Source organism: Loa loa (assembly GCF_000183805.2).
Source record: "Loa loa unplaced genomic scaffold supercont3.18, whole genome shotgun sequence".
NCBI classification, from domain to species: Eukaryota; Metazoa; Nematoda; class Chromadorea; order Rhabditida; family Onchocercidae; genus Loa; species Loa loa.
Window position 1 is genome coordinate 359387 of NW_018108198.1, and position 13663 is coordinate 373049.

The following is a 13663-nucleotide window of genomic DNA, read 5'->3' on the forward strand; positions in this document are numbered from 1 at the left end:
AGCTGATTCACTGCCACAAGAACAGATACTCAAATTGTGCCTGCTTCTTCTTTGCGGCTTCTTCCATTCCAAAAACCTCATAATCGCTCTTCCGTATCTGTTCCTTCTAACTTATTTTGGAAGCACTTTACTCATTCTACCTGTTATCGATACTGCGAAGTCCGAAATAAAAATTTATTTTCCTGCAGCAAAGTGAAGCTGAAAAAACCTGTTCCTATATTGGGTTCCTTAAAGCATCCTCGAAAATAGCCTTTTTTGTAGCCGTTGGATTACGAAGATCCAGCACAACGTAACGGTTTCACGTTCGGCATTCGTGTTTATGATGGCCGATACTATGCAACTACTAAACTGCAAATCGAACTCCAGGATAGGAATGACAATCCCCCGGTTATCAACGGACCACAGCATGTCCGGCTGCATGAAGATGCGTGGCTCGGCAAAGTGGTTGCCAAATTCACGGTCCAGGATGCGGATGCAAATGATACTGCAGTGTGAGTCTACCGATACTAGTACCAGTGTTATAACTAATTCCTTCCCACTACGGAACTTTCAGCAAGAATACGTTGGCTCGCAGACATATCACCAATCGGCGGGCCATTTGAGTGACCGTTATGTTAAATTTGTTCCGGGAAACTCGAAAATTTCAAAAAATTCTATACTTTGGAGGCTTCTTCTGATTGCTTTATATACATCATTAGTAGTAGAAGCCCAGGAGTTATCACAACTCTTCCTCGGTTCTTACCCCAGTCAGTCACGATTCTTGAATTTTGCCGGTAAAAGCCAGCGTGATATTGTGGTAAGGCTGACCAAGAATTTAACGGAGGATACACCTGTAGGCACACTGATTGCAACATTTCGTGCCGAAGATAAGGATTCAATGACACATAATTTAACGTAAGTTTACTTTTTTGGAAAAATTTTCATTAAATTTAGCTGAAAGCTTACTAAATGTTTTTTAAGTTTTGGTGGATTTTTGTTCGAGTTATTAATTAATCTTTGCAACATTTACATACAAGTAACTCGTAACCTTTGCGGCACATAGTATCATTTTATGAAGGTTACCTTTCTAGACATCTGCTCTTCTGAACAAAACATACTTTAACGCATGTACATGACAAACGGTTACTCTTAACACGAGTTTATCCTAAGCATTTGTAAAGTTCCTGCTATTTCTGAATTTAAATCTTGAAATCAATCAAATGTTTGAAATATTTTGAAACTGACCTCAAATCATTCAGTCAGTGATCGATCTCTGTATGTATGTGGATGTCTGTGTATTCCCGTGAAGGGGTCGATAAACGATTGCACTATGACTGTCGTGAGATTGCCTTCAGTCTCTATTGATAATTATCTTATATTGCGATCAGTTACGAATTGTTGGTAAAAATAAGAGAAGGAAGAAATTTGAGCATTTTCTGAAATTCGAACATTTTGTTTAGTAGTTAGGAAGATTGAATGATATTGATATTTTACGGTGATAAAATTCCCTTACCTATCATCGTTTCTTCTCATAATTTATTGTCGTCCCGGTTATAAATATGCATTTATGTTGTGCAGCTATCTGTAAACAGGGGAAGATGATAGACCAACAACCACTCTTCAGAATTACCGCATTAATCAGGATTTTCTTAATCGACGTTGTTCGGGCTGATAAATATCGGACTGATTAGTAATGGATAGTAAAGGAAGAAGGAGGTGTGGACTTATCAAATTCAATATTTCCAGTAATTGCCCAGCCGGATAGGTATTTCATTCTTACTTACTTTCAGGAAGAAAAGATTTCATCGTTTTGTTATAGTGAATAATTGCTACAACTGTTCCATTTCGTTGATGACATTAAACAAAGCTTACTTCACCCCATGGTTTCATCCCTTTTCAGTGTTCACTTTTTTTTAGCTAAAATCATAAGCTAGAGACATTGAATAAGATCTAGTCCTTTTATGATTAGGAATGTCAGATTGCATTAATCAGAATTCGAGTTCAGCAACTAATTTGTAGTTCTGAAATCTGGATTTGGATCACCAATGCTCAGTCGAAGGAAGGGAATCTTGCTGATCTTCCCGGAAGAGAATTGAAAAAGAAAGGAATTGGAATTGTTTATTAATTAGTTAGGACAAGTTTAGTGAATAATTTGCTAATGAGAATGAAAATGGAAGCTATTGCTCTTGTTGAATCCAAGTCATGTTGACCTTTAATTGCAGAGGTGACAGGGGGACCTAAATAGTGTTTACCATTTGGCCGAAAAAGCGAGAAATGAGGGTCAAACCTCTAACATTAGATGTTGTAATTATCAACTCATCCCATCATTTCACCTGTTGTGTGACCTTCGCAATAATTAAGTACGTTTGCCTAGTTCCGAAAAGATAAAATCAAATTTTTTACATTTCTTAAAGAAAATAAATTCTCCCGACACCTTAGTATACCTCGACTACCAGCCACACCATCCTACCAATTCCAGTCGTAAACCTGGACGGGAAGTTGACACAGTCGGCACATTGTTCGGGTATGAGTTCACAAACTTTTACGAAGGAATGTAATTTTCCTTTACAATTTAGTCTGATTTGAATAAATTATTGAATAAATCACAAGTCACTTTTATTCCTTTATTGATATTATTGAAATGGTTTTCTCTCAGTTCATGTCATCTTTCAGCTATAGTGGTCATAGTATTACATAATAAATATGAACGAATACTGCAAGGAATAATGTGTAGTGTGAGGGACAGAGCAAAAGGCGCTTATAAACATTTCCAATTCTCCGACCGTATCACCAGGCTCGTTTTAATGGGAAAAGGAAGGGATTGGGCGGAACAATCGCCCAGATTATCTCCATGTTCACAGAGCTGGATTACATATATCAGTGTTATTACAAATTAGCTACACATCTGCATGGCTTACTTAATTATGCATTAATGAGTTATTTAGATTCTAAAGAACGAGTAATTACATTGTACTCTGATCATATCTGTTATGAAGTAAGAGTATCGGCATCTTCTTAGCTATGATTGCGGAAATTAAATAGAGCATCCAAAATTCTTCCTATCCTTAAGATTTCTGGAAGGAATCCGAAAGTTTCAATTTCCTGAACAATGGAAAGAGTCCGAAATTCAAGAATGATGTGAGAAGAATATCATGCTGTGAATCTGCGAAATCTTAGAGATTACTAATGTTTAACAAATGGATAGAGATCACAAGCAATAGATTTTTCTTTGAAAGTTTAAGGTTTTGAAAGTTACGAATTTAAATTATTAGAATTTGTTAACCACATACTACACATTGTTCTTTTTCAAATGGAAACCAAAGAGAAATGAATGCCTCTCAATGAATCGACAGCCTAATTTCCCGTGAAAGTTATTATTTTATCTGTTTGATAGAAACAGGACGATGAGGTATTATGCAAATGATTTTGTGGAAAAGGAGTTGTCCAGTTCGGATAAGAATAGCTCTTTTATTAGGATTAAATTCTTAACTTCATTTAACACAAAGATCCCATGGCACATTTGCTAGCTTACTTGGATGGCTAATAATTTATATCAATGAAATGGAATGGAGCATGTACAAATATAGACATCACTGCAAAGACGATTGGAACTAATTAAATCTACTCCGTCGTATGCTACTTGTATCGGTCGGATAGGAACGCTAATGAAGTATCCACTGACATGCAGATTTGCGAAAAGGGAGGAAGAAAACTAATATTAACAAAAAAGAGATCCTGTTGGACTTCCTGAAAAATTCAGTAGTGAAATAACTGATTGTGAAAATGATCATAAGGTGAGAGTGACATGTTGACATGTTGAGTAGTGAAATAACCTTTGACATGTTGATTTTACTGTTAAATACTATACCCAGAGAAACGGTAAGCTAATTGAAGTTATTAATCTTCGAACATATAATTTTAGGTTCCGAATCAATCGGCAAACTGATCCAAAACGTCAGTTTTCAATCGATCAAAGTGGATCACTATGTGTTGCCCAACGGCTCGATCGTGAAGAGATCCCGAAATACAATTTGGTTGTTGAGGCCTTTGATTCTGGTTTGTTCATATTTTATAAAAAATATAATATTTGTGATGCCTGAAGTAACCATAACTTCCTAGGCCCGCTTCTTCATCTCACCCTGGCGTCAATCTTGCTTTAGCACATTAACTTATTACCATTTTAGCATGTGATAAGTTTTGTTCGTCTCTAGGCTATCCTTTATCTTCTTCACACAATCTCATCACTTATTCCTCACCATCTATACGCTTTGTATTGTTTGGATTATTTATTGTTGACTTTCAGCTGGAAATGTTGGATTTCAAACGATAGAAATTTATGTGCAAGATGTCAATGATAATGCACCGGTGCCGTACACAGTACCGAACCCATGTGTTTTCATGGAAAATACCGATCCAACAATGCAACCTACATGTGAGATACGTGCATACGATCCGGATACTATGTATGTCATTCAGAATTTATTTTCCCATTTCAGGCAAAGATTTGATTGTTTGTTGTTTACTCTATCAAGCGCTTTTTGAGTTCAGTTTTCAAATTCAAATTGTTAAATTTATTCAGTGATTTTATAGTTTTCAGAACCGATACAGTTCACTGAGAAATATTTGCATTATTTACGCAGCAAAAAGAAATATTTCAATATTTAGTAAAGAATTCAAGTGACTGCAAAGAATTCATTTCCTGTTTCAGTGAAAATGGACCGCCTTTCTTGATGAAGTTAGCATCGGATTTCAAATTTGGTGCGTATCTAAGTGTTATCTATAATAAAAGTAAGTTTTTGTTTGGTTTAATTATTAGTAAATTTGTGATACTTATGATTTCTTACTGAAATCAGCTACAGATCATAGTATTCTGAAGCTATTACAGCGTTTGAGAAGTTATGATAATGTGTTAGGAAATCAAGACAAAGTCTTGATTCCTTACTTAATCACTACTCATCATTTGCCCATTTAAGTCAGTTAGTTTGCTGGAAAATCGGAGTATTGCATTGATCGAAAAATAAAGTCTGAGAAATGGAATGAAAAATTGACATAGAATCTAAAATTTGTTTGTTTCAGACGGTGATAATGGTAACGGTTCAATGATTGTTACGGCAAAACAGCGATTGGATCGCGAAGCCGAATTTCCCGGAAAGCAACTCGAAATCCCTATAATTCTAAAAGATTCTGGTGGTTTGCAGTCGGAACGTTCTGTTTACATTATTATTGGTGATGAGGTAATTCGTATTGAATAGTTCTTACTAGGAATCATGATCCAAATAATACACTTCACCAAAAAATATACTTGTACTAACTGAAAGGTCATTTCAAGTACCGAACTCTGAACCTTTTTGTCATTTAAACTCCCGGTTTAAGTGTTTAAAAAGTGTGATGTCGATAAGTATTTGTATTTTATATATCTAAACTAATTATGTTGGTTGCCGATAGTCGTATTTTCGACGAATTTTTTACTTGATACAAAGGTAAAGAGGCAGGCCTTTTGTAATTGAAAAGTTGATTAAATCGAGGTCGAGGTTGGTGGTTGAAATTGAGCTTGGGGTCGATGTCGAGGGGGATACTTTCGATGCTTTTGAAAGCATTTTTGACTTTAAATTGTAGTGCGTGGAGTTAGAGATTGTCTCGGTAATCAGGATATTAAGAAAAGTGGTGCTAAAATTTTGGTAAGAAGCATGCAATCTATCATTAAAAATTCAATGAATGAATTATCCCGTTTTATGAGATGATCTGATCAGGTGCTGTTCTTGAGGAATAACAATAGATCCTTTTTTATGTGTTGTGTTGCCTTTCATACGTGCTCCTGGATCAAAGGCCACACTCATGAATAAGAAATTGTGAGTTCCCATTGTTCATTTTCTGATCCTTTGCTATTGGGGTAGGAATGAGAGGAATATTAATTTATTTCAAGTCCCATTCATTGTTGAATTTTTTATGTGGAATTGATGAGAATGGTTTCTACGGATGATCAAATATTGCGTTTTTTTTTTCTATCTAAATGAGACCTTTAAAGGGTTCAGAAAAGTAACATCTAAAAATAGAAGAAATTTAGTTGAAGCACCTCAGAAAGTTAATCTGTTTTGAAGTACACTTTGCTTTGGAATTTCAATTTTTTGATGGTTTAAAAAGCCTTTTAAAGAAATGCTTGTCACATTTTCTTTCTATTATAAAAAACAATTTTTTGATCGTTATCGATTAGTGAATGTTTAAACTATACTATGATAATTCAAGTCCAACTTAAAGTATGTTGAATTATCAATATTTGCTTTAGAATGATAGTCCGATGAGAGATGGCGAGATGACCATTTTTGTGAATAGCTACCTGGGGCGTCTTGAAAAGACAGTGATTGGGCGAGTATATGTCGAGGACAATGATGACTGGGATTTACCGGATAAAGTGTTCTCATGGGCTCCTGGAAAATCTTTGCCTGGCTTCAGTATTGCTCTTAATGGCGAGGTGATTTTGTATTTTACTTTTAATTTCTCAATAAATCACCTTTTGTAGAACTTGCATAATTAGCCTCAATTAGAATAATAATGAGGAATCAATATAAGCAACTTGTATATAGAATTATGTTAATCGTTATGCAAGGGACAAGAAAGCGGGAATGAAAGGGAAGGAGTAGAACTAGAACAGAGAGAAATAACTAAGAATTAGTAATACTGGAGCACTGAGTTGAAGTCATCAACCGGTTTATCAATCTTATCAAATTTGATTTTCGTCCATGACGAAGTTGACAGTAAATCCTTTCTAAGCAATACTAAATAATGAGCTATTTTTGTGTATAAATCTTCAAAGCGCAGTTTTTCAGATCACAATGGATGCTAATATGCCACCTCGAACGTATCAAATGACTGCTAACGTTGTTGATAAACGACGTAGTGAGAAAGCACAAGGTGTTGTTAATGTCATTATAAAGATGGTACCTGCGGCTGCCTTCGAAAATCAGGTTTTTCTTTTTTTCGTTTTTCTAACTTAGCCAATCTAATAAAAAAATCCTTTCGATTCAAAATTAATTGATTGTCGATTGAAATTCCTTGAATTAACTTTGGAAAGCTATCTACAGGGTGCAATTAGAATTATGTTGTCACCTAATGGACTAGATTCACCAGGAAGTTTCATAAGAGTCGATTCGACTGGTTCCAGCCCAATGAGTCGATTTGTGAATAAAATGAATGAATATTTGGATGGGAACTCTGAATTGGATGTCTTTTCTATCAAGGTTTATCGCTCTCTAAAAACATATTTTTTTTCGTTACTTGCAGTCGTGGCTTAGTGTCACAGTATACAAGATTTGCTTTCTTGAAATATTGAGCTTTAATTACTTTGGAAGGCAATTACTGTAATTTAAACGGTGCATGCTTATCAAATTGAACCCATGATCATGAAATGCGTTAGTATTTGTAGAACATAATCAGAATATTGTACAGAACATTGCGTCACTTACGAAATGCCATTGGCATAGTTTTCATGCAATGGTACACATAACTTCACAGAGAGTTTAAAAAGTTCAATTTTTCAGCAAGACCAAGTTGTGTTACAAAATTATGCTCCAACTGTGTTAGATGTCCGTTTTTCGGCACATGGTAGTCCATACAAAAGTCCAGTTTTACTGAATGGTTTAATTGCACAGTATCGCAGTGAACTAGAACAAGCAATCGGTGCTACAATCGTATCAGCTGGTATTGATATGTGCAAGTTTACTGTATGTGACAAAGGATGTCAGACTGTTAATCATGCTAATGAGGTTTGTTTATCATCGTATTTGTCTGGGAATTTTAGAAATTTCAGTTTCAAAAGTTTTATTGCTAATCTATAAAGAATTCAGTAAATTTTTAAGTTGCTTATAGCTACAATCCACTATAATTATAGTTTTAAATACAATACTTAATAAGTGAAAGAAGATATTACAGACTATGTGAGGGATAGTTTCATTAACTGTTTATCCCAAAATTCTTTGCTTTTATGTTAGTATTTCAGCAAGGTATCGTGGTATCTGCCAATCAGACAGTTATAGTTGGTGTAAATGCATGGTCTAACGATACTTGCATTTGTCCAGTTTTTACACCACCTTCATCATGCCAAGCAAATTTGTGTCTCAATTCCGGTGTTTGCCATAACACATATCCTGGGTTTTTCTGCGAATGCCGTAATAATTTCCTGAAAGGTTCACGATGTCAAGGTACCACACGTTCTTTTGATGGACAAGGATTCGCTTGGTTTAAACCAGTCCCGGCATGCACCTCGTTGAACATCTCTCTACAGTTTTTAACTAGGTTAGTAACCATCATTTAAGTTTAAATGACTCTGTTGATTTCACCTTTTCAAGAATATGTTACGAATGAACTCCGATCTCCATCCTTTTTCCTTCCGATTTCTATTATAGCCATATATTTTCCCTCACTAATTCATAACTCTCTGGGTGCTATATTAATTAATTAACTTTCGAATTGAAGAATTATACTCACTTGATGTTAACTCCTTCCGATTATTCATTACAACATAGCATTTTTATCTTTAGATGTACTAAAAAATTTCTATCCTATGAAACGTCAGAAGAAATCTAATGTATATTCAAACTTGAATAGGCTAACAATTTCATCAAACGATGATAGATTGATGATGATTCTGTAATGGAAATTTCAGACAGGCTAATGGTTTATTGTTGTATAATGGTCCAATGGGTGATAATAATACGTATGGACGAGCGGATTATAAAGATTATGTTATCCTGCGATTGGTTGCTGGTCGCATACAAGCTGATCTCATGTTTAATGGTATTGTGGCTAATCCGATACAGATTCCAGGCTCGGATGCTCTCAATGATGGGAAATGGCATACAGTTACGTTGTATCAGGATGGCAAGGTTTGTGTCTTCATTATAATTTGTTTCTATTAAAAATTTTATTCGTAGCAGAAATTGAGTAATATTGAATTGGTTAGAATGATTTAAGTGGTGCTATGTGTTATAACTATTGCGCATTTCAGCATATTGAATTGGTAATTGATAACTGCTATACGATTGTACCTATTGGAACAGATGATAAAATTATTGGCATCGATGATTCTTCCTGTCGCCGTGTTAAAATAACAGCTGATGATGATGAACGGTTAAATGTTGTCGCACCATTACAGGTGCCTATTAAAGTTTTTATCAAAAGAAAAATACTAATGATCTAAGTAGTGGCGTTATTGTTTTGAACGCAAAGTTATCAAGCAGTGAATTGAATTCAAAGCATCACAGTGCAAACGGTATTGATCTTGGTGATCATGGTGATGCTACTGCTAAGTGACTACTCGAAGTTAAGGAAATGTCTCTATGCAAACGCAGTTTTGTAAGCGAAATAATTTAAAAATTTTGGAAATCAGTCCAAAACTTTTAAGATGATTTGGAAGCTATGTAAAGTGATAATAGTATTACATATGTAATACTTTTGGTTAAAATTTAGATTGGTGGAGTTGCACCGTTATCTGGAAAAGACCACTATCCAGGAGTAGTGACAACCTTTGCGATGAACTTTAAAGGTTGCATACGTGATTTGGTGGTGAATAATGAACTGTATGATTTGGGTGTTCCGGACTATACAAGTGAAGAACATTCACAAATTGGTTGTCAACTTACGGAAGCAGCTTGTGGTCTAAATGATATCAGTGGACCGTACTGTGTTCACGGGGAATGTATTTCTGATTTGGTGGTAAGTTTTTTTGTGAAGCCTTCAGTGTTGTGGATTGAATGGATGTTTGTTGGGTTCAAACTGAGGGCAGCCTATAATGCTGAATATCAACAATACTGAATGTATAATGAATATATCAACAGTAATCATCAACAATGCTGAATATATACTTTTCGGCAAAATAAAATATTGTGAAAGAGATATAAGTCCGGTTCCTAGACTAATTACCACTAATGAAAACGATATAACGAACGTTTTGGTTGTAAAAAGATTGAGCTTATTTACTTTAATATTTTGTTTTTAATTTAGTTTTGTTCTCAACATAATCTTCAAAACTTGGCTTTTTTTACAGTCGAACGTACCGAAGTGTTTATGTGACCCAGGATATGGTGGCGATCAATGTGATACTCCATTCAAATGGGTCGAATTTGGCCCTGGGTCATTCGTCGAATATGATGTGAAAGTGGGTCTGGAAGATAAGACAACAAACGTAGATGTGCTGTTCCTACCTGGTAAAGCTAATGCAGGAACTGGAGAACTGGGCTTCGCCGGTGCTGGTGAAAAGGTAAAAAACTTTTAGTTTTCATTAACTATTGAACTCGAACTAGATGGTTACAAAACAAATATGATTGCCCACTTATTTTATGCCTCACAAGTTTGTTATCACTTTGCCGATGGAAAACTATGATCGGATTTAGCTAGAAATTGAGGATTATGTTGAATTTCTATCAGGGTTGAATAGTATCTTCATGAACCGGTAAACTAAGGGATCACTTTCGCTTTTATGACCAAAAATAGTGGTACTCATCCGGAGGATAGTTGTACAATCCCATGATTTTAAAAAATGAAGCAAAAAGAACGAAGGAATCTTTAAGAATTAAGTTAACTTATGACGAATGTGACCCTATTTTCCCCTTCTCTGAATTCAAGTAAAGTTTGTATTATGTAATAATTTTCATTCTCCTTTTTCTTTCAGTATATCAGCACTTCGATTGAAAATTATTCACCGACAGCTAAATTTGACTTCAGTTCTGCTGCTGTCTCTACTACACCAGTAGAATTACGGTTGACTGACTTACACCTTCAGAACAATATCTCTTACTGGATGCAATTTTCCAGAAGTCCCGTTCGGTCTGTTTCTTTTTTTTTTTTGGCTTAAAAGAACTTTCAATATTTATTGCTGTCGATAATGGTAACATATGATAAAATGGACGGAAATTATTAATCCCGGAGACATTCATCTCTCAGTCCTTCATCTTTTTCAGTGCTTCTCTATCCGTCGATGGTGTTTACCATGGAATACTGCCTTTGAATCCACTCAAAATTCCATATCAGATTGATATAAATGAACTACTTCTTGGCGCATTAAGTGTTCAGGGTGCCAAAGGCTTCAGGGTAAACAGTTTTTTTCTAATTTTATGCAGTTTTGTTCGTTAAATGCAAAATGAAAAATACTAAACCACATAGAACTTCGTTTATTTCTTTCCTGTAATATCATTGTTGGGTAGTAACTGATATGTATACCGTAAAAAATTCAAATAAATTGACTTATCACTATCTGTCATATTGATTAGTTGATTTCGGATAGATATAGCGGTCACTTCCTAAGATGGCCATTTAACTGTGAAATGGATGTTTCAATAATGATACGATTGATAAAGCCTTTATGACAATATCTGCTTGACTAGGATTCTCTTTCAGGGTTGTGTCGGTACTTTCCGCTGGCAGCACATTAATTTACCGTTGATAAAGAGCGAGGAATGGTCAGGAGGTTATGGCCAAAGTGATAGTGACTCGATCATATCTGTGAAGCAATCGAAAAGTGTTGAAAATGGCTGTTCACAACGGAAGACATGCGCTAATGTGGGATTTGCATACTGCGGTGGTTCTTTTGTTTGTGTTGATTTTTGGAAAGGACCGTTCTGTACATGTCCAGAAGGCGCCCAGGTAGATTTATCGTTCTGCTTTATAGATAAAATGTTTGTTTACTTTTCCAACAGCCAATCAAGTGTTTAGCTTTATTTGTGCCAGATATATGAAAGATTTGAGAGACTTTTAGGCACTGGAACCAAATTGACAAATTAATGAAATTTTTCTTTATAGGTACTCCTTGGAACTAATGGTGAACTGGTCGGTTGCGGCGAAACATTAGCTGTTAGCAGTCTTGGTATTTCCAGTCCTGCAATCATCCTCATCCTTATATGCTTGATTTTATTAATGAGTATGTAGACTATTCTATCTGAAAACTGAAATTGGAACTTCTTGAAACAAATGTCCGTTGTACTCCTGCATTACTTGCTTATATTCTGAGTAAGTAAAACAACTTGCAGTGATGGTTCTGTTGATGGTTGTGTATACTCGACGTCATACACCACCATTCGAGCCTGTTCGCCCAGAAGAATTGAATCGTGACAATTTGAGGCCATATGATTTAGAAGGGGGCGGTGAAGCAGACAATGACCAGTATAACATCACCAATCTTCGTAAGCCGGTGATGCCAATCGAGGAAAATGGTGTTAATGGTTATGCACAACCTGTATATCCCATGCAACGCGCCCCAATTGGTTTGAACATTAAATAATAAATAATTTTCTTCCATCTAAGAAGCGAAATTTTAGGAATTTAATTGCTGTACTTCATTCGTAAATACTTGTTTGTGCTTCCATTTTGGTATATTCTACATCTCAAACATAGTCTATTCATAAAAATGGCTTACAATAGAGGAGAACTGAGGTACACCAAAAGTTTGAAACCAAAAGATGCTACCTTGTATTGGCAAATCATATTAAGGTAATTTAAACAACTGAGCAGTCTTACTTTTAAGCTTATCATACGGGAAAGCTTGGCGGTTAATAACGAAAAGCCGTATTTAGAAACATACTACTTACATTTTCGCAGAATGACTTTCGAATGCAAATGCTATCAATCATATTTTGCAATTTAGATGATAAGCTTAACAGCAGAATCAAGAATTTGGAGGCAGATCCAGATGCTACAGCACCGTACGATGAATTACGAATTTATGATGATGAAGGCGACAATATATCAAGGCTCGTCATTCGTTACTTTTTCATATTTTATTTAAAGGTCTGGACAACTTCTTCATAAAATACATCCCAAATATGTGATTGACAAGTATAAGGATATGAAAGCTCAGGTAAGCTGAGGAGCATTACTTTGGAATAACACTTTTACGGTCTTAAAAATTGAGAATTTTAGGATAACCCTTGAATCGCTTGAATCAACTGATGATGCAGCTCCTTCTGGCAGTCTTGATCAAGAGGTAAGCATAATTTTATTTGAAATGAATTTCAAGACCGTTGAAGATGAAGTCCCGTGCTAACAAAAATTCATTATAAATTGTAAAGCGTAACTTACAACTTCATAGCAATGTTGCTATATAAATTTACCAGAATTTTTTAATTTTCAGATTGAAAAATGGGGTCCACGCTTTAATAATTTAGCCGATATATACGGTAAGCGTGAGAAGTGAAATGATTTACAATCTCCCGACTGGTCTCATTTTATTTTCCATTGTTGTTTTGGTAATACTTTTCGAAACTGCAGATGTCGCAATTTTTTGGATAATTTACATTCTTTAACGTACTTTCATCTTATTTACTTTTGTATGCATTTCTAAATACAAAGTAATAATTTATTGCTCGAACATTAAGCCCAGCATAATGTGTAACACAGGATTAAGAATTTTTTTGAGTTTTGGCTTAGACTTGAAAAGATACTGTCTTGATAAGGCCACACTTGGGTCGTGTTTCGTTCGAACAGTAAATGATGGCTAATTGTTGCTGTTACAAAAATATGTTTTGTACGCTTTCTTTAGGAATTTTTCACCTTTTTTGTGCTGGTTTTATTTTTTCGAGCTTAATGTAATTTATCAAACACAACTTGCACTATAAATTGTTCATTATTTAAGGCTGAAAAAATACCGGTTATTGGAAAAGTTACGATTGGTTTGTTCAGAAGAAAACATATATATATA

General features: G+C 35.1%; 1 protein-coding gene across 1 annotated transcript in view; it reads left to right on the forward strand.

Moving 5' to 3' along the window:
- LOAG_16773 (CBR-HMR-1 protein) overlaps positions 1-13178 on the forward strand; it is a gene marked incomplete at its 5' end in the record, with an annotated part of 44368 nt that extends 31190 nt beyond the window's left edge. Inside the window, 22 exons of the mRNA XM_020449428.1 lie at positions 262-491; positions 3902-4035; positions 4283-4442; positions 4688-4767; positions 5056-5213; positions 6263-6448; positions 6804-6941; positions 7059-7214; positions 7515-7739; positions 7973-8268; positions 8639-8858; positions 8981-9127; positions 9442-9687; positions 10019-10231; positions 10643-10797; positions 10932-11061; positions 11368-11613; positions 11770-11887; positions 11997-12230; positions 12611-12716; positions 12886-12949; positions 13097-13178. Of these exons, the coding sequence (XP_020307055.1) occupies positions 262-491; positions 3902-4035; positions 4283-4442; positions 4688-4767; positions 5056-5213; positions 6263-6448; positions 6804-6941; positions 7059-7214; positions 7515-7739; positions 7973-8268; positions 8639-8858; positions 8981-9127; positions 9442-9687; positions 10019-10231; positions 10643-10797; positions 10932-11061; positions 11368-11613; positions 11770-11887; positions 11997-12230; positions 12611-12716; positions 12886-12949; positions 13097-13159 (3705 nt within the window). The 3' untranslated portion in view covers positions 13160-13178. The remainder of the gene's footprint in view (positions 1-261; positions 492-3901; positions 4036-4282; positions 4443-4687; positions 4768-5055; positions 5214-6262; positions 6449-6803; positions 6942-7058; positions 7215-7514; positions 7740-7972; positions 8269-8638; positions 8859-8980; positions 9128-9441; positions 9688-10018; positions 10232-10642; positions 10798-10931; positions 11062-11367; positions 11614-11769; positions 11888-11996; positions 12231-12610; positions 12717-12885; positions 12950-13096) is intronic.
- Positions 13179-13663: the final 485 nt, after the last annotated feature.